Below are 20,374 nucleotides of genomic sequence, written 5' to 3' on the forward strand. Positions count from 1 at the left end.
TCTGATTAATTATTGTCTCTAAAATAGTCAAATACATGTTCTTATTGGTAGAAGTTGAATTTCCCATCATTAATTCTTTTAATGTCTCTTAGCTCCAAAAACTGCCTGGTACCTCTGTGACCCTAAAAATTGTCACAAATTCTAGATTTCTATAGCACGCTTTCTAACTCAACCTGGTCGATTTAACTCATGAGCCCCACGTTGGGCGCCACTTTTATCCCGCAACCCGCCATGGCTTCATGAAAGAAGGTTCAAATCATGAGAAACCACTAGGGAGTTTTGAATTAAAGAGACAAGACTCTAATTACCTTTAAACCAGCTCCAGGATGGCTCCTCCTAGCTCCAGCCACCTATCATGGTAATGAGGTTTACTGAAGAAGCTGTTGAGAGAGAGAGAGAACATGCCAGGCAGTGGACTTTTATTGGGGAACAAAAAATTCTGGGGAAAATCCCATCCAATGAAGATTAAGGGGGCAACATCCCAAGATCAGGGGTGACAATTGGGTCTTCGGGGTAGTGGCCAGACACGCCTCTGCACGGACAAGCCCTCAGACCTGAAAAAGGGTGAGGAAACCTCTGACACAGCTGTGGTAAAACACCCCTGAGTTCAATCACCAGTATGAAATCAAGTCAATTAATAAGACGTTCATAAAGTCTTTTCTCCTAGGTGGTTTTTCTCATTTGCAAAAATGCAGTTGACTTTTATATGTTGACTGACATCTGACAGGTTTGCCAAAATCTTAATAGTGCTAATAATTCTGTATTTACATATTCCTTTTATGGTTCTATGTATAGAGATGAAATATTCTTTTTCTGATCTTTATATCCTTTTTTCCTCCCCGTCCTCCTCCTCTTCTTTCTTTTCACACTGTTTGACTAAAAAAAAAAAAAAAAAAAAAAAAAAAAAAAAAAAAATGCTACTTAGGATACAATGCATTGTTGAATAGAAGTGTTTTTATAGGGGACACCTTGTATTATTTCTAATCTTGAGAGTGCTTTGAGTCTTTAGGATTTATGATTCTTGATAAATATTTTTTGTAGAGTCCTTTTACCAAGCTAAGGATGTCTCTTTTATTCACACATTCTCAAGATATTAAAAATCATGCATGCTTGTAGAACATTTTAATACCTTTTTCTTCTTTTGAGAAGTTCATATAGTTTTTCCTCCTTTAATCTACTAATGTTGTAAACCTCACAACAAAATTTTAATTTTATTATTTTTTGTTAATTTTGCTTTAAAATAGTCATTTTTATTAAAGATATTTAAAACGTAAGATAAAAGTAATCTATTTATCCAACTATTTATCATTTCTGGCATTATTTAGCATGACTTTATAGAGTGTTTTCAACTGGTATTATTGTCATGTCTTTACAATTCTTTTCCTGATAGCTTCATCAAAAACAATCTTTCAAAATGCCTGGCACACAGGAAATGTGTAGGAAGTAATTTTTGAATGAACATGCTATAACCTTAAGCGTGATATAGAAAATAACTCCTTTGAAGGATCTCTTATGTTGCCTTGTAGTTAAAGATGTTCTCCCAGATTTTTTATCTTCCCCAAATTACCATGATGACTGGGGTTGTGGCTCAGTGGTAGAATGCTTGCCTAGCATGCCTGAGGCACTGGGTTTGATCCCGAGCATCATATAAAAAAACTAAATAAACAAAATAAAGGTATTGTGTCTATCTACAACTAAAGATATATAAAAAAAGCTACCATGCATTTATCTATATAAAGTATTAAGACAGTGTAACTTTTCTAAGTGATATGTTCTAATCTGTAAAAAATATTTTAAAATTATTTTTAAAGCATAATAATTCTTTCCTTCTAAAATATATTTATAGTTTTTGTCTAATTGTTTTGAAGTCATATATGGTCATTCCATTTATTTGGTAATCTGAAATAACTACTGACTTTTTTGCAGTGACTATCCATAAAAATTTAACATGATCCTGTTTCTCTTTCCTCAGAATCAATGTTATTTGAAAAGTTTTTTTCCAGCATGTTTTAAGCTATATACTGATCACAAACTGCCCTTTAACTAGGCTAAGCAATCGTATCTGGCTTCACGGGAGAAAAATAAAACTGATCAGTTTGCATATAATACCTTTTAAAAAATATTGTTTTGGGGGCTGTGGTTGTGGCTCAGTGGTTGAGCACTTCCCTAGCATGTATAGGACCCTGGGTTTGATTCTCAGCACCATATAGAAATGAATAACTAAAATAAGGGTATTGTGTCCAACTACAACTAAAAATAAATGTTGAAAAAAGTATAAAAAATATTATTTTGTACCAGGGATTGATCCCAGGGGCGCTTAATCACGAATCCAAATTCCCAGCCCCTTTTTAATATTTTATTTTGAAATAGGACCTCACTAAATTGCTTTGGGGCTTGCTAAGTTGTTGAGCTGGATTTGAACTTTCAATCCTCCTGCCTCAGTCTCCTGAGTATAATAGATTATTAAAGAAAACATTTTTATAACTTTTATTGTGAAAAAATCCACGTAGAAAAAGAATAGTACATTAATAACTTACGTATCTGCTGCCTATTAAATTTTGTCACTTTGCTCTATTGGAACTATCTGAATGTAAGTTGCAAATATTATTATTATTATTATTATTTTTTTTTTTAACTTCATTATTTTACTTATTTATTTATTTGTTTATTTTGAAATTGTTTACATTTAATATGAACTTTTTTTTTTTTAGTTTTTATTATTATTTTTATTTTTTTTTATTATTTTTTTTATTGGTTGTTCACAACATTACAAAGCTCATGACATATCATATTTCATACATTAGATTGAAGTGGGTTATGAACTCCCAATTTTACCCCAAATGCAGATTGCAGAATCACGTCGGTTACACATCCACAATTTTACATAATGCCCAATTAGTAATTGTTGTATTCTGCTACTTTTCCTATACCCTACTATCCCCCCTCCCCTCCCCTCCCATCTTCTCTCTCTACCCCATCTATTGTAATTCATTTCTCTCCTTGTTAATTTTCCCATTCCCCTCACAACCTCTTATATGTAATATTGTATAGCAATGAGGGTCTCCCTTCATTTCCATGCAATTTCCCTTTTCTCTCCCTTTCCCTCCCATCTCATGTCTCTGTTTAATGTTAATCTTTTCTTCCTGCTCTTCCTCCCCTCTCTGTTCATAGTTGCTCTCATTATATCAAAGAAGACATTTGGTATTTGTTTTTTAGGGATTGACTAGCTTCACTAAGCATAATCTGCTCTAGTGCCATCCATTTCCCTGCAAATTCTATGATTTTGTCATTTTTTATTGCTGCATAGTACTCCATTGTGTATAGATGCCACATTTTTTTTTATCCATTCATCTATTGAAGGGCATCTGGGTTGGTTCCACAGTCTAGCTATTGTGAATTGTGCTGCTATGAACATCGATGTGGCAGCATCCCTGTAGCATGCTCTTTTAAGGTCTTCAGGGAATAGTCCGAGAAGGGCAATAGCAGGGTCAAATGGTGGTTCCATTCCCAGCTTTCCCAGGAATCTCCAAACTGCTTTCCAAATTGGCCGCACCAATTTGCAGTCCCACCAGCAATGTACAAGAGTACCCTTTTCTCCACATCCTCGCCAGCACTTGTTGTTGTTTGACTTCATAGTGGCTGCCAATCTTACTGGAGTGAGATGGTATCTTAGGGTGGTTTTGATTTGCATTTCTCTGACTGCTAGAGATGGTGAGCATTTTTTCATGTACTTGTTGATTGATTGTATATCCTCCTCTGAGAAGTGTCTGTTCAGGTCCTTGGCCCATTTGTTGATTGGGTTATTTGCTATCTTATTGTCTAATTTTTTGAGTTCTTTGTATACTCTGGATATTAGGGCTCTATCTGAAGTGTGAGGAGTAAAAATTTGTTCCCAGGATGTAGGCTCCCTATTTACCTCTCTTATTGTTTCTCTTGCTGAGAAAAAACTTTTTAGTTTAAGTAAGTCCCATTTGTTGATTCTTGTTATTAACTCTTGTGCTATGGGTGTCCTATTAAGGAATTTGGAGCCCGACCCCACAATATGTAAATCATAGCCAACTTTTTCTTCTATCAGGCAAAGAGTCTCTGATTTGATATCAAGCTCCTTGATCCATTTTGAGTTAACTTTTGTGCATGGCGAGAGAAAGGGATTCAGTTTCATTTTGTTGCATATGGATTTCCAGTTTTCCCAACACCATTTGTTGAAGATGCTATCCTTCCTCCATTGCATGCTTTTAGCCCCTTTATCAAATATAAGATAGTTGTAACTTTGTGGATTAGTCTCTGTGTCCTCTATTCGATACCATTGGTCCACCCTCCTGTTTTGGTACCAGTACCATGCTGTTTTGGTCACTATTGCTCTGTAGTATAGTTTGAAATCTGGTATCGCTATACCACCTGATTCACACTTCCTGCTTAGAATTGCTTTTGCTATTCTGGGTCTTTTATTTTTCCATATGAATTTTATGATTGCTTTATCTATTTCTTCAAGAAATGCCTTTGGGATTTTGATTGGCATTGCATTAAACCTATAGAGAACTTTTGGTAATATCGCCATTTTGATAATGTTAGTTCGGCCTATCCATGAACAGGGTATATTTTTCCATCTTCTAAGGTCTTCTTCTACTTCTCTCTTTAGGGTTCTGTAGTTTTCATTGTATAAATCTTTCACCTCTTTTGTTAGGTTGATTCCCAAGTATTTTATTTTTTTTGAGGATATTGTGAATGGAGTGTTTTTCCTCATTTCCGTTTCAGAAGTTTTGTCACTGATATACAGAAATGCCTTTGATTTGTGCGTGTTGATTTTATATCCTGCCAGTTTGCTGAATTCATTTATTAGTTCTAGTAGTTTCTTTGTAGATCCTTTTGGGTCTTCTAGGTATAGAATCATGTCATCTGCAAATAGTGATAATTTAAGTTCTTCTTTTCCTATTGTTATGACTTTAATTTCCTTTGTCTGTCTAATTGCTCTGGCCAGTGTTTCGAGAACTATATTGAATAGAAGTGGTGATAGAGGGCATCCCTGTCTTGTTCCAGATTTTAGAGGGAATGCCTTTAACTTTTGTCCATTCAGAATGATGCTAGCCTGAGGCTTAGCATAGATAGCTTTTACAATGTCAAGGTAAGTTCCTGTTATCCCTAGTTTTTCTAATGTTTTGAACATAAAGGGGTGCTGTACTTTGTCGAATGCTTTCTCTGCGTCTATCGAGACGATCATATGGTTCTTATCCTTAAGTCTATTGATGTGGTGAATAATATTTATTGATTTACGTATATTGAACCATCCTTGCATCCCAGGGATGAATCCTACTTGATCATGGTGCACAATTTTTTTGATGTGTTTTTGTATTCGATTTGCCAGAATTTTATTGAGGATTTTTGCATCTAGGTTCATTAGAGATATTGGTCTGTAGTTTTCTTTCTTTGAGGTGTCTTTGTCTGGTTTCGGAATCAGGGTGATGTTGGCCTCATAGAATGAATTTGGAAGAGCTCCCTCTTTTTCTATTTCCTGAAATAACTTGAAAAGTATTGGTATTAATTCTTCTTTAAAGGTTTTGTAAAACTCCGCTGTATACCCATCTGGTCCTGGGCTTTTCTTGGTTGGTAGTCTTTTGATGGCTTCTTCAATTTCATCCATTGATATTGGTCTGTTCAAATTGTGTGTATCCTCCTGACTCAGTCTGGGCAAATCATATGACTTAAGAAATTTATCGATGTCTTCACTATCTTCTATTTTATTGGAATATAGGTTTTCAAAATAATTTCTAATTGTCTTCTGTATTTCTGTAGCATCTGTTGTGATATTGCCTTTTTCATCCCGTATGTTAGTAATTTGAGTTTTCTCTCTTCTTCTCTTCGTTAGCATGGCTAAAGGTCTGTCGATCTTATTTATTTTTTTGAAGAACCAACTTTTAGTTTTGTTAATTTTTTCAATAGTTTCTTTTGTTTCAATTTCATTGATTTCCGCTCTGATTTTAATTATTTCTTGCCTTCTGCTACATTTGCTGTTGTTTTGCTCTTCCTTTTCTAGGGCTTTGAGATGAAGTGTGAGCTCATTTATTTGTTGGTTTTTTCTTTTTTTGAGGAATGACCACCAGGCAATGAATTTTCCTCTTAAAACTGCTTTCATTGTGTCCCATAGATTCCGATATGTTGTGTCTGTATTTTCATTTATCTCTAAGAATTTTTTGATTTCCTCCTTGCAAATATTATATTGTTTAATCAGAAAATATTAGTCTCATGGTTGAAATTTCCTTGGCTGTTCTTTTTTTTTTTTTAATTACCTTTGATTAAGAGAAAAATATGCATTCTCTACTTTAATTCACAGGAAGGAAGTAATTTTCTAAGTTCTTGCATGTTTAAAATGTTTTTTTTATGCTTGATTTTTGAAGGACTCTAGACAGGATATAAAATAGTTGACTCATATTTTCTTTCTATGAGTTTCTTAAATATAGTTTTGTACTGTTATCTTCCATTGTATGATGTGTGGTAAAACTGAGAAGTTTTTTTTTTTTTTTTCCATTCATGTCTTATTCTTTTTGGCTAGGGTCTGAAGATTTAATCTTTTTTTAGTTTATGAAGTTCACTTTTTTATTTTTATAATGCTCTGAATCATATTCAGTATATCACTTGGAATTTTGTTCAAAACATGATATGTATTTACGAATGGATTGTTCTGGGTCAATTTTCTTAGGTAAAGAGTGAAAGTATTCAATATAATGTTTCAGGTAATTTTATTTTAAGGAAGTTTTCTTAATGCTTGAATACTGGGTTGTGTTCAATTAATTTTCTTCTTTAAGGAATCTAATTATACATTTATTGGATTCTTGTCCACATTTGAAAGCTTTTATTTGCCCTTTTAAAATATGTTTTATTTAAACATATTCAGTTTCACCTCTTAGTTTCATATCCTGTCTTCTGTATCTCCTGCTTTTGCTTTAGTTATCTTTTTTAACTTGTGTAATATGGGCTCTATTTCTTAGATGATTTTTGTTTGACTTCCATTTTCTCTTTAATTTGGTTAGCTCCTATTTAACATTTTTTCCTATTTTTTTTTATTCTGGTATCCAGTGTTTCTTATATCTGCAGTTATATTTGCATGTGTGTTGTCCCCTTAGTGACGGAACAAAAGAATGAAATACCTGTTAATGAGTGGCCTATGCTAAGTGGGTGGCACAAAAGTATGAGGCAGGAGTGCTAGAGGAAGATGACTCAAAAGGAGAACTGTTATCCTTTTTTCCCTAATTCGGGCTTTTTAAGAAAAGCATTTCCTTTTGTTGGAAGGTTTTGATTTTGATTTTCTATTTTTATACTAAGTTGTTATGGTTATTGGATTTTTTGTTCTATCTTGTTTATGTAGAACCTTATCCTTCCTAAGGCTTCCTTTTCTCTTTTTGTTTTTTTTTTTAAACTTTTCCAAGCCTTCTGTTTGTGCTCCATTAATAATATTCTGACCTATCAGTTCTCCTCCCCCCGCCCCTTTATTTTAGTTCAAGCTGCATAAAGGTAGGCCACTCTCCTTTGGCAGGTCAGTATTTGATGATGCTTATGTTCTTACCATCTCTAGGACCCTGAGGTGTTCCCCTGTTGTCCTCCCTGCTGTATCACTTTGATTTGGTTCAAGATTTTATTCTGCTGGTCTCAGATCTTTATGTGGACCACTTACATGTTAATCCATGTTATTCTCTTTCTCTTCACTATGTTGAAGGCCTGGCTGATGGGTATTTTTATTTGGTTGCTCTATCGATCTGCATGGGTCTTGGAGGCTAGGGAGAGAAATTTAAATTTGATTGGTTGCCATTACCTTATGGTATATGCCCTCCATGTAAAAGAAAATTGCTTTGAATATTCCTCTTAATCTAGGTACTATAATATCGTTCCTCTTCAGATCTTATCTGTTGCTATTGAAACTCTTCTCTGTTTTACCTAAGTTCTTTTTTTTTTTTTTCAAGTTTATTGCCTCCATATTCTTGGATTAACGGATTCTTTGTATTCATCAATTGTTCATTTTCCATGATTTTTAACCATAATAAATTACTTGGGGAATTTTGTTTGCAAACAAAATGATATTTCAGAGATGTGGAGTCCAATAGTATATGTTTGAAAACATTTATCACTTAATTCAAATGGTATGATTCCTGGTACCACTCACTATCCTCGCCGAATTTGTGTTCTACTACATTATGTAGATAATACATGTAGTGCATTGTGAGTGCATAATGTGAAGAAATTAGACTTCTGTCATGATGATTTTTCATTTTCAGTTTATTTGTGAATTAAATAGTTGAGATAATAATCATTGTATCTGATTTCAATAATTTTTCACTGAAAAACTACTAGATATTATGCTAGGTAACAGAGGTACAAAATTTGAGACATTGTCATTATTGTACTCATTCTGTACTCATATTGTACTCATTATTGTACTCATTGTCCCAATGCAATGTGGAGACATACTATAGACACTTAAAATACTATGGAAGGACGACAAGAGCGTAAACACAGGGTACTCTGGGAACTGAGAAGAGGGTGGGACCAGGTTGTCTGTGCCTTCCTCTTCTTCTTCTTGCCTCCCTCACTAATGAACACTGTTGGGCACTCTGGTGGACGTTAGGGACAAAGTGATAACAAGGTAGTCCACATTCTTTTGGGGATGGATACTAGATCATAAAAGGGAATGAACATCTGGGATAATACTAACATGGTAGGAACTAAGTTTCTTGGGAAAGATCATTTCTAATTAGCAAGTCTTAAATAAGTTAATCATGTGAAGACATGGGGAGAAGGGGTTTTATTTTATTTTCAAAGACTGAATGATGGGGATGCCGAAGTGTAGTGCTTTCAAGATAAAGAAAATTGTCGAGTGTATTTGGAATGTAGGGTATGGTGGGAGACAGATGAAGCCAAAAAGGTAGACAGAAGCGAAGTCTCAAAGGACTTTCCTTTGCTAGTATGGAGCTATGCTTAAGGAGTCACCAGGTTTGTCTGGGAGTGGAGTGATCAAATTGAGATTTGAAGAATGAATAGGTAGGTGCATGCTCATAGCATGCAGAGTGATGAACAAACTCACAGAGGCAGAAAGGCACAAGAAGACCCATCACTTTCTGGTAACACAAGTGATTCAGGATTTTAGGAGCATGAAATGTGAAGTGAAGAGTAATGGAAGATGAGACTGGCAGTTAGGCAGTGAGAGGATCTTGAAGGTGCATTTATGCATGCAAAGGAGTTTGTTTTATATTTTATTTATTAGCGGACCACTAAAATGTATTATATATTCATTCTAAAACTGAACTAAATATTGGTTTATTATAGAAAATGTTTTGATATAACAGCTTAAGTCTATATTTTATCAATTTGAAAATTAATAAACTATTATTTTATTTTTATATCTTCAGATAGAAAATCCTCGGTACCTGAGACAGAAGCCTCTCCCAGTTTCTCTGGTAGGTGAGAATTCCACTGGATTTTTTGGGGGACAGATTTAAAAATCAGTCAATCAATCAAATACTTTTTAATAGAAAATTATATTGTTCCACATTATAAGGCACAGTAATTTTTAAAATTATCTCATTTGAAAGTGAATAAATCACTTTTTTTTTCTCTGATGATTTGGTATGGGTTTCAGGCATTTTAGAAGTTTACTTTTGGGTTGAAGACAAACTAGCTCTGAAAAATTATTAAATAACTCTTACTAATTCCACAGATGACTCCCAAGTTCAGCCTGAGAAAATCCAGCAGTTTCCATGATGATCATTTTCTTTCTCGAATGCATGAGAAAGAGGTAGGATGGGGATGTTTTCTATGCACCTACTTGTTAACATAGCTTTAGGATTTTATATAATAGGTGCTTTCTGGTCCTAGATAGAATAATGATGCATGATAGGAAGAGATCATCTTTTGTACAAATATAAAATCATGATGCAGCTTATGCAGGTTTGTCTTTCAATATTTTTAACACCCATCTCCCATCTTGAGTGTCCCAGCTTCACCCCTACCAGGCAGGGATATGCTGAGGGACCCTCTCCTAATTTTCAAGACCTGATTATCAGGGGGCCAGAAGAAATGGCAAATTTTAGAAGCAGTATCTTTAACTTTAGTGAATCTCTCTACCCTCCTTTTATCTCAGTTTATTTATAACACATCTTTTTATTGTCACTATTCTGTTTATTATTATTACTGTTCCTACTACTTAAATTGATATGCTAAATTAAGCTATGCTGTATCAATGTATGATATAATATTCTGTTTTTTGATGAGAATATTTGAGATTTAAACTCAGAGATTTGCAATGTACACTATTCAATTGTTAGATGTATTTCTCATCTGTGGAATAGATCTAAAATAAACCTTATTCCTTTTATGTGAGACTTTGTACCTTTTGATTATAATCTCTCCCAGGCTCTGGTAACTACCACTTTACTCTGCTTCTATGAATTCAGTTGTTTTAAATTCTATAAATCGTAAACATGTTGTACTTGTTTTTCTGTGTTTGGCTTGTTTCACTTAGCATAATATTCTCTGTCTCCCTCTATGTTGTAAATGATGATTTCTTTTTTTAAGGTCAAGTAGCATTTTGTTATGTATGCATACTGCATTCTCTTTATTTACTCATTGATGGATATAGGTTGAGTTTGTAACAGCTGTTGGCAATAGGTGTGGCAGTAAACATGGGTGTGCAAATATCTATTAACATGCTGATCTCAAATCTTTCAAATAAGTACCAGAAGCAGGCTTGGTAGATTATATGACAATTTCAATTTTAGTTTTTTGAGGAACCTCCATATAGTTTTCCATAAAGACTGTACTAATTTACATTTCCACCACCAATATACAAGGATTCTCTTTTTTCCACCTGCCTTGCAACAATCATTTGTCTTTTTGGTAACCATTCTAGCAAGTGTGAGGCGATGTCTTATTGTAGTTTTAGTTTGCATCTCCTTAATGGCTAGTGATATCATTTTTTAAAAATTTCTTTTGAGAAATGTCTGCTTAGGTCCTTTGCCCATTTTATAATCTAATTCTTTGTTTTTCATCTGTGGAATCGTTTGAGTTCTTTATTTTTTTTATATATTTTGGATATTATTCCGCCTTCAAGTGTATACCTTTTGTCCCATTATGTAGTTCATCTCTGTTAACTGTCCCCTTGGCTGTGCAGATGTGATCCTATTTCAGTTTGACATAATCAATCCTATTTGTCTGCTTTTGCTTTTGTTTCCTGCACTTTTGTGATCTGTTCTAAAAAAAAAAAAAATCCTTTTTCAGACCAGTGTCTGGAAAGCTTCATGAAGCTTTTTCCTAATTCTCTTATAGTAGTTTTACAGTTTCAGATCTTATGCTTGCCTTTAATCTCTTTTAAGTCAATTTGGGCAGGATTGGTTTTAATTGTTCTTTAGATGTTTGGTATAATTTAGCAGTGAGGCCGTCAGGTTTTGAACTTTTCTCTGTTGAGAAACTTTATTAATATGTTGATCTCCTCACTTGTTATTGGTTTGTTCATATTTTATTTTTCTTCAAGATTTAGTTTTGATGGGTTGTGTGTGTTTAGAAATTTATCCATTTCTCTAGGCTATCAATCTGTTGGTGAATAATTTTTCATAGTGGTTTCTTATGACCCTTATATTTCTGAAATATTGGTTTCAATGTCTCTTTTATTTCTAATTTTATTCATTTGAATCTTCTTTACTTTTTCTCAGTCTAGCTAGAGTTTTGTCATTAGCATTTCTTGTAAGGTTGATCTTTTGTTTATCTTTTTAAGAATACATGAACTTCAGACAATAGAAAATTTTTACCCTTGATAATGTCAGTGTGGATCAGGAGTGAGCATATCAATGTTCATGACATGTGTCTTTAAAAAAAAAAATTTAAAGTTGTCAGGTATTTCATCAGAGAATGTTTGTAAATGTGCGCAGCATTATTTTTTTCCTACACTCTTTTTGTTATTCTTTTCGGCTTACTATAAGAATGTTTGTGGTATCCTTGAGAGATTTACAAATAAATATCAATTATCCACTGTACATTTTTCTAAAATCATTTTGCATTATTAGTAGTCATTTTTGTCTTAGTTTAATGAAGTGTTTTGTTCATATTTTTCTCCATCATAAAACATTTAAAAGTTTATGTTGATTGTCCAATGTGAAAGCTTTCTTAGTTTTATCTTTTTTTTAAAAAGTAAAGTTTCTTATTACAGTTGATGTGGATTTTATTGATGAAGTTTTTGAAGGTAGAGAAATAAATATATGTATATGTAAAATCATCTATAAAATCACACATAGAAATAAAAAATACTGTTAAAATATTTCATGGTCTTTTATTCTTTTTTATATTTTTAGCCTGTAAGCACATTCATTTTCATTAGAAAATTGGGATGATGTTGTATATGTTGTTACATATATCTTGAGTAATTTTCTTGCTATTGAATATTGTTCCTAAGTATCCCCAAGTAACTTTCCTCACTCCTGGTGTTGGGTGTTGAGATTGTTTACAGTTTTTCCCACTATAAATAAATTTCAGAAGAATATCCTGATACTTTCGTCTCTGTATTCATCTCTAAATATTTCCTTGGAACACTGAATCATACTCTGTGATAAAATTGAAATGATGGGTTTTGTGAGCTTATTATAAACAACATAATTTCTAGAATAAAATGAAGATTTGGAAGCTTGTTGAAAACTGCATGTTGTTATAAGATACAAGTAAGGGATTTATTATGTGAAAATAAAAAGTCAAACATAATCAGGAGACATTTAAAGTCAAAGGAATGTAGCAGTTCAGATTGCCTTTTTAAATATAAAAATACTAATTTTAAACTGATTTTATTGTTACTGTCAAACATATTTTTCTATTAAAGTTTTTCAGTTTTTAGTTGTAGTTGGACACAATACCTTTATTTTATTTATTAATTCATTTTTACATGGTGCTGAGGATCAAACCTAGGGCCATGTACATGCCAGGCAAGTGCTCTGCCACTGAGCCATAACTTTAGCCCTAGTTTTATTTTAATTTTTAAAATAAAAAACAATGCTTGTGTTGTTTTATTATTTTCCTCCCTCTTTCAGAGATATTTCTGTAAAAAGTTTTTATTCCTAAAGGTAAATGCATAGTTATGTTATAAAATGTATTATTTTCCTTTAGAAGAATGATATTATGTTTGTTTTCTTAAATGAGCTTTTTAAGCATTTAATTGTGGACACGTTGATAAATGCTTTTGTGTTTTGAATTTTGTGAAAACCTTGCATGAGAAGGTTAAGTAGTTCTGGTGTGCCTTGTGAATGTTCTGATCTAAAAATAGTTTTGTTGTTGTTGGGCGATGTTTTTAAAACAATAAATAATTTTCTTTCAAGTGAGTAAATTTTATTTTCAAGTAAAATAATAATGCTTAAGAATTAAATACCTAATATTTGCTTTCTTAACCCTAATATTCATTCTTTAGTAATAATCATTGCTAAAAATGTAGTGTAATTTCTCTTTAAAATTGTCTATGAATGAATGTGTTTGGTATTAGAGATTGAACCCAGGGTCGCTTAACCACTAAGTCACATCTCCAGCCTTTTAAGATTTTTTATTTAGAGAGAGGGTCTTGCTGCGTTGCTTAGGTCCTCACTCAGTGGCTGGGGCTGATTTTAAACTTGTGATTCGGCTGCCTCAGCCTCCTGAGTCCCTGGGATTACAGGCATGTACCATTGCACCCAGTGTGCTTCACTGCGTTTTTGACTAAAATATATCTTCTAATGAATTTTCCCTACTAAAACTATAGCCTTATTCTTTTTCATAGCTCTGATATGTTAAAAAATTTTGAATTGTATAGTTTAAATGTGTGAATCGTATGGCATATGAATTATGTCTCAATAAAACTGTTTGTAAAAAAAGGTTATGTCTGTTTCTACTCACATCAGTGGTGTATGAGAATGTCTTTCCTTATATTGTCATCAACAGTAAATTATAAACTTGTTAAATTAACTGTAAGATGACAATTATCATTACTTACATTTATTTTATTATGATATTACTATACTTTTCAGTTGGTTGCCTTTTAAATTTTACTTTAAGCTGTCTTTTCTTATACTTTTCCATATTATATTGAATTGTTTGTCTCCTTCATTACTTCTTACTTTTATTTGTTCTTTTTAGTTATAATGACAGTTTAGTGTATTTTGACATATTATATATACATGGAGTATAACTTATTCTAATTAGGATACCATTTTTGTGGTTGTACATGAGGTGGAGTTACATTCATATATGAACATGGGAAATTTATTTTCAATTCATTCTAGTTTACTATTTCCATCACCCCTCCCTTCTCTTTGTTTCCCTTTGTCTAATCCACTGAACATCTGTTCTCGACCACACTCCTTCACCCCCCTTGTGTGTTATCATCCACACATCAGAGAGAACATTTGACCTTTGGTTTTTTGGGATTGGCTTATTTTGTTTAGCCTGTTTCATCCATTTACTGGGAAAATTCAAATTTTCTTTGTGTATACATACCACATTTTCTTTGTCCATTCATCTGTTGAAAGGCACCTAGGGTGGTTCCATAGCTTAGCTATTGTGAACTTAGTTGCCATAAACATTGATGTGATTGTGTCTTTGTAGTGTGATGATTTTAAGTCCTTTGGGTTTATATCGAGGAGTGGGATAACTGAGTCAAATGGTGGTTCCACTGCAAGTTTTCTGAGGAATCATCATACTGCTTTCCATAGTATTTGTAACAGTTTGCAGTCTTACCAGCAATGTAGGAGTGAACCTTTTCCCCAACTCCTCCTAACATTTATTGTTGCTTATATTCTTGACAATTGTAATTCTGAGCAGAGTGGGATGGAATCTCAGTGTAGTTTTAATTTGCATTTCTCTAATTGCTAGAAATGTTGAACATTTAAAAAAATGTATTTATTTATCATTAATGTTTCTTCTGTGAAATGTCTGTTCACCTCCTTGTTTTGTTGGCATTATGTTTTTTTGTGTTCTTTATATATTCTACACCTCTATGAGGTGTAGGTGACAAATATTTTTCTCCCATTCTGTAGGCTCTCTCTTTGTGATTTTGTTTTCTTTGCTATCAAGAAACTTTTAAGTTTGATACCATCTCATTTATTGATTTTTTAATTTTACTTCTTGCACTTTAGGAGTCTTATTGAGAAATTTGGTTCCTAAGCTGACATGATGGAGATTTTGGTCTACTTTTTCCTCTAGAAGATGTAGGGTTTCTGGTATAATAATCTTGGTCTTTGATCCACTTTGAGTTTTGTGCAGGGTGAGTGATAGGGGTTAAATTTCATTCTACTACCTATGTTTTTCCAGTTTTCCCAGCACCATTTGTTGAAGAGGCTATCTTCTCTCCAATAGATGTTTATGGTACCTTTGTCTAGATAAGATAACTCTATGTGAGTTTGTCTCTGTGCTTTCTATTTTGTACCATTGGTCTTCATGTCTATTTTGGTGCCATACTGTTTTTGTGCTATAGCTCTGTAGTATAATTTAATTTTTGATATTGGGATACCTTATGCTTAACTTTTTTCACTGAGGATTGCTTTGGCTACTCTTGGCCTCTTACTTTCCCAAATGAACTTCATGACTACTTTTTCTATTTCTATGAAGAATGTCATTGGAATCATAATAGGAGTTGTGTTAAACCTGTATAGCGCTTTTGGTAATAGACATTTTGGTAATATCAATTATGCCTATTTAAGAATATGGGAGATCCTTCCATTTTCTGTATTCTGTAGTTTTCATTGTAGAGGTCTTTCACCCCTTTAGTTAGATTGATTTCAAGGTATTTTATTGGGGCTGGGGATGTGGCTCAAGCGGTGGCGCGCTTGCCTGGCATGTGTGCGGCCCGGGTTCGATCCTCAGCACCACATACCAACAAAGATGTTGTGTCTGCCAATAACTAAAAAATAAAAAAATTAAAAAAAAAAAAAAAGGTATTTTATTGTTGTTGAGGCTATTGTAAACAGCATGGCTTTACTAATTTTTCTTTCAGTTGATTCATCATTGGTATGAATGAATGCAATTGATTTATGGGTGTTAATTTTATATCCTGCTACTTTGCTGAATTCATTTATGAGTTATAGAAGTTTCTTGGTGGAGTTTTTTTGGTCTTCTAAATATAGGATCATGTTGTTGGCAAATAGGGATAGTTTTTCTTTTCCTATTTGTATCCCTTTAATTTTTTTCTTTTGTCTAATTGCTCTAGCTATGGTTTCAACAGTGATGTTGAATAGAAGTGGTGAAAGAGGGCATCTCTGTCTTGCTCCAGTTTTTAGGGAAATGCTGTCAGTTTTTCTCTATTTAGAATAATATTGACTTTGGGTTTAACTTATATAACTTTTATAATGTTAAGGTATGTTCCTACTATTATGAACATGATATGAATGCCGTATTTAGTCAAATGCTTTTTCTGTATTGATTGAGATAATCATGTCATTCTGTCTTTATGTCTATTGATGTGGTGAATTACATTTATGGATTTTCATATATTGAACCAACCTGGCATCTCCAGAATGAAAATTACCTGATCATGGTGCATTATCTTTTTAATGAGTTTTTGTGTGTGATTTGCAAGTATTTTATTAAAAATTTTCATATATGTTCATCAGGGATATTGGTTTGAAGTTTTCTTTCCTTGATGTGTCTTTGTCTGGTTTTGGTATCAGGGTGATACCAGCTTCATAGAATGAATTTGGAAAGGTTCCTTCTTTTCTATTTCATGAACTACTTTGAGGAGGATTGTTATTAGTTCTTCTTTGAAGGTCTGGTAGAACTTGGCTGAGAATCCATCTAGTCCTGTCTTTACTTTTTATGGCCTCTTAAGTTTTATTGCTTGAAATTGATCTGTTTAAATTTTCTGTGTCCTGTATGAAGATATGAATGGCGTGACTCTACTTTGTATACAACCAGAGAGCTCTATATGTATACTATGAATTGAAAAGCATTCTGTTGTCATATATAACAAATTAGAATAAAAAAAAAGAAAATTTTTTTCTATGTCCTTCTGATTTGATTCTGGTAGTTCATATGCCTCTAGAAATTTGACGATGTCTTCAACATTTTTTATTTTGTTGGAGTGTAAGTTTTCAGAATGATTTCTGATTATCATCTGTATTTCAGTGGTGTCTGTTGTGAAATTTTCTTTTTCATCACAATTTTAAAAATTTGAGTTTTTCCCTGTTTCTCTTAGTTAGCATGGCTAAGGATTTATCAATTTTATTTATTTTTTCAAAGAAACAGTATTTTTGTTTCACTCAATTTTTTTTTAAATTTCTTTTCATTTTGTTTAAATTGCATTGATTTCGGCTCTGATGTTAATTATTTTCTGTTTTCTACTGCCTTTTGTCTTTTTTGTCTTCTTTTTCTAGGACCATTAGATGTAATGTTAGGTATTTTTTGTTGACTTTTCATTCTTTTAACCAGTGATCTCAATGCAGTGAACTTTTCTCTTAGAACTGCCTTTATAGTGTCCCAGGGAGTTTGATATGTTGTGTCACTATTCTCATTTACCTCTAAGTGTTTTTTTTTTTTATTATTTCATGCCTAATGTTTCTACTATCCATCAATCATTAAATAATGTAGTATTTAGTTTCCAGATGTTAGAGTAGCATCTATATTTTATTATATTGTTAATTTCTGATTTCATTCTATTATGATTTGATAGAATAGAAGGTATTATCTCTGTTTTTTCCTATTTGCTAAGAGTTGCTTTGTGGCCTAAGACGTAGTCTATTTTAGAAAATGATCTGTGTGCTACTGAGAAGAAAGTGTATTCAGTCATTAATGGATAAAATATTTATATCTCTTAAGTCCAAATTATTAATTGTATTTTTTAGTTCTATCACTTCTTATCTAGTTTTTGTTTTGAGGATCATCCAGTGATGAGATAGGTGTGATAAAGTTATTCACTATTATTGTGTTGTGGTGGGTTGATTCTTGAAATTGAGAAGGGTTTGTTTGATGAATGTAGATGCTCCATTGTTTGGGGCATAAATATTTATTAATGTTATGTCTTTGTGATGTATAATTCCCTTAAGCAGTATGAAATGACCTTCTTTGTCCCTTTTGATTAACTTTAGTTTGAAGTCCACTTTATCTGATAGATGAATAGAAACCCCTGCTTGTTTATGAGATCCATGTGAATGATATGTTTTGTTTTTTTTTTCCCATCCTTTTACTTTAACACTGTGCCTATTAGTTGAGTCTCTTGGAGACAGCATATTGTTGGGTCTTATTTTTTAATTTAATTTGACAGTCTGTCTTTTGATTGATGAGTTTAGGCCATTTACATTCAATGTTATTGAGAAATGATTTTTATTCCCTGACATTTTGATTTATTTCTGATTTTTAATTTGAATTATTTTTTCCTTTGATTGACTATTCTTCTAGTGTAGGTCTTTCCATTGCTGGTTTTTAATTTTATTTTTCATTTTTTTCTTCATGAAATATTTTAGTGAATATGTATTTTTAGTGGAGGCTTTCAAGTTGCAAATTCTTTTAACATTTATTTATCATTGAAAGTTTTTATTTCATCATCAAATTGAAAGCTTAATTTTGCTGGGTATGGTATTTTTGGTTACCCTCTATTTTCTTTCAGAGCTTGGTATATATTATCCCATGACCTCCTAGCTTTGAGGTTATGAGTTGAGAAGTCAGCTGAGATTTGTATTGGTTTCCTTCTAATTATAACCTGTTGTTTCCTTCTAGCAACTTTTAAAATTCTTTCCTTATTTTCATATTGGGCATTTTCATAGTAATGTACCCTAGTATAGGTCTGTTGTAATTTTGTATATTTGGAGTCCTATAAGCCTCTTGTATTTGATTTTTTGATTTTATATTTCATTTTTAAGGTTTGGGAATCTTTCTGATATTATTTCATGAAAAGTTTGTACATTCCTTTGGTTTGTATTTCTGAGCCTTCATGTATCCCAATAAATCTTTAATTTGGTCTTTTCATGTTATCCCATATTTCTTGAAAGTTCTGTTTGTGATCTTATAACCTCCTTTCTCCATGGTCACCTTTATGTTCAACATTATATATTTTGTCTTCATTGCCTGAAACCCTGTCTTCCAGTGGTCTAGTTTACTGGTGATGATTTCTATTATGTTTTTAATTTGGTTTATTGATTCCTTCATTTTAAGAATTTCTGATTGATTCTTCTTCAGGATTTCTATCTCCTTATCAAAATGATCTTTCACTTCTTGTACTTTCTGATTTCATTCCTTATATTGTCTTTTACCTTGCAGATTGGTTTTAACTATGAACTTTCTAAATTCCTTCTCTGACATTTCCTCCACTGTGATATCATTGGATTCTGTTAAGGAGGTATTTTGGTGTTTTTGCAGGGCATGGTTTTTGATCCCCTGCTTTTTAATACTGTTTATATGTCTATCTATTCATCAATAAGAATCTGAATTGGTAGAACTCTGAATTGTCCCTGGAGGTTTCTAGTACCTCACAGTTTAGGGGGGAGACAAATAATAACAATAACTAATGCAAACAATATGCAGCATGAAAGGAAATACTCAGTTCTTATTTTGACATCTATGATGTTAATTGGTCCTATAAGTAGAAATAGTATGGTAAGTAATTGCCAATAGTAAACACAAGAAAGATTTTAAAAGGGTTTGCTATCCAGGAGAATTCAGAATAGATGTAGGATTTGATGACTGTGAGGGAGGATGAATCAGAGTAGAAGCAAAAAATTAAAGGTAGAGTAAATATGGAGCAAATCAAGATATATGAAATTTTATACAGATTACAGAGTTTAATTTTAGCATCTTAGAATATCTGATTAGCATTCAGAAATCAAACTTTACAAGCACAACTTCCATTTTAGATTTATAATTGTGTGAAAGATACTTTAGATGTTAAATGAGTAATATTTATATTATAATCTGAGTTAAGTAATTATGTTGGTTTTGTTTTGGTTTGTAAAATATACCTACAAAATATTTTAAACTGTTCTTTCAATTTATTTTGAGTGCCATGTTAAAACATATGTTTAGTAACAATTCTTTATTTTAACTTCAGCTTATCATTCACAAACTTACTTTGACTTATTTGCTTTTGTAATGGCTAACACATTTCCTTTGATGTCCACATCACAGAATTCTGTGACAGTGAGCATCATCCAGTGGGGTTTTTTTCCCTGTAATCTGAGAAAAGGTTTCTGATGTGGATAAAGATATCTGTAAAAGTGTTGTCATTGAAAATGGAAGAAGAGGTAGCACAACAAGAAAAAGATCAATTTTTAGAGCTACCTCAATTTTCAGAGAACGGATTGTAGATATTTCTCTATTTGTGAAATAAAATAGAAAAATTCCTTTGAATTTCACCTCTATCCACATTGAATATTCCACCTATTGCCTAAAAAAAGGATGT

General features: G+C 32.6%; 1 protein-coding gene across 2 annotated transcripts in view; it reads left to right on the forward strand.

Moving 5' to 3' along the window:
* Cep112 (centrosomal protein 112) overlaps positions 1 to 20,374 on the forward strand; it is a 448,365-nt gene that overhangs the window by 58,933 nt on the left and 369,058 nt on the right. For both annotated transcript variants that reach the window (XM_026406648.2, XM_077800819.1), the window contains 2 exons: positions 9,396 to 9,443; positions 9,704 to 9,781. In XM_026406648.2, the coding sequence (XP_026262433.2) occupies positions 9,396 to 9,443; positions 9,704 to 9,781 (126 nt within the window). The remainder of the gene's footprint in view (positions 1 to 9,395; positions 9,444 to 9,703; positions 9,782 to 20,374) is intronic.

Source organism: Urocitellus parryii, chromosome 7 (genome assembly GCF_045843805.1).
Source record: "Urocitellus parryii isolate mUroPar1 chromosome 7, mUroPar1.hap1, whole genome shotgun sequence".
NCBI lineage: Eukaryota > Metazoa > Chordata > Mammalia > Rodentia > Sciuridae > Urocitellus > Urocitellus parryii.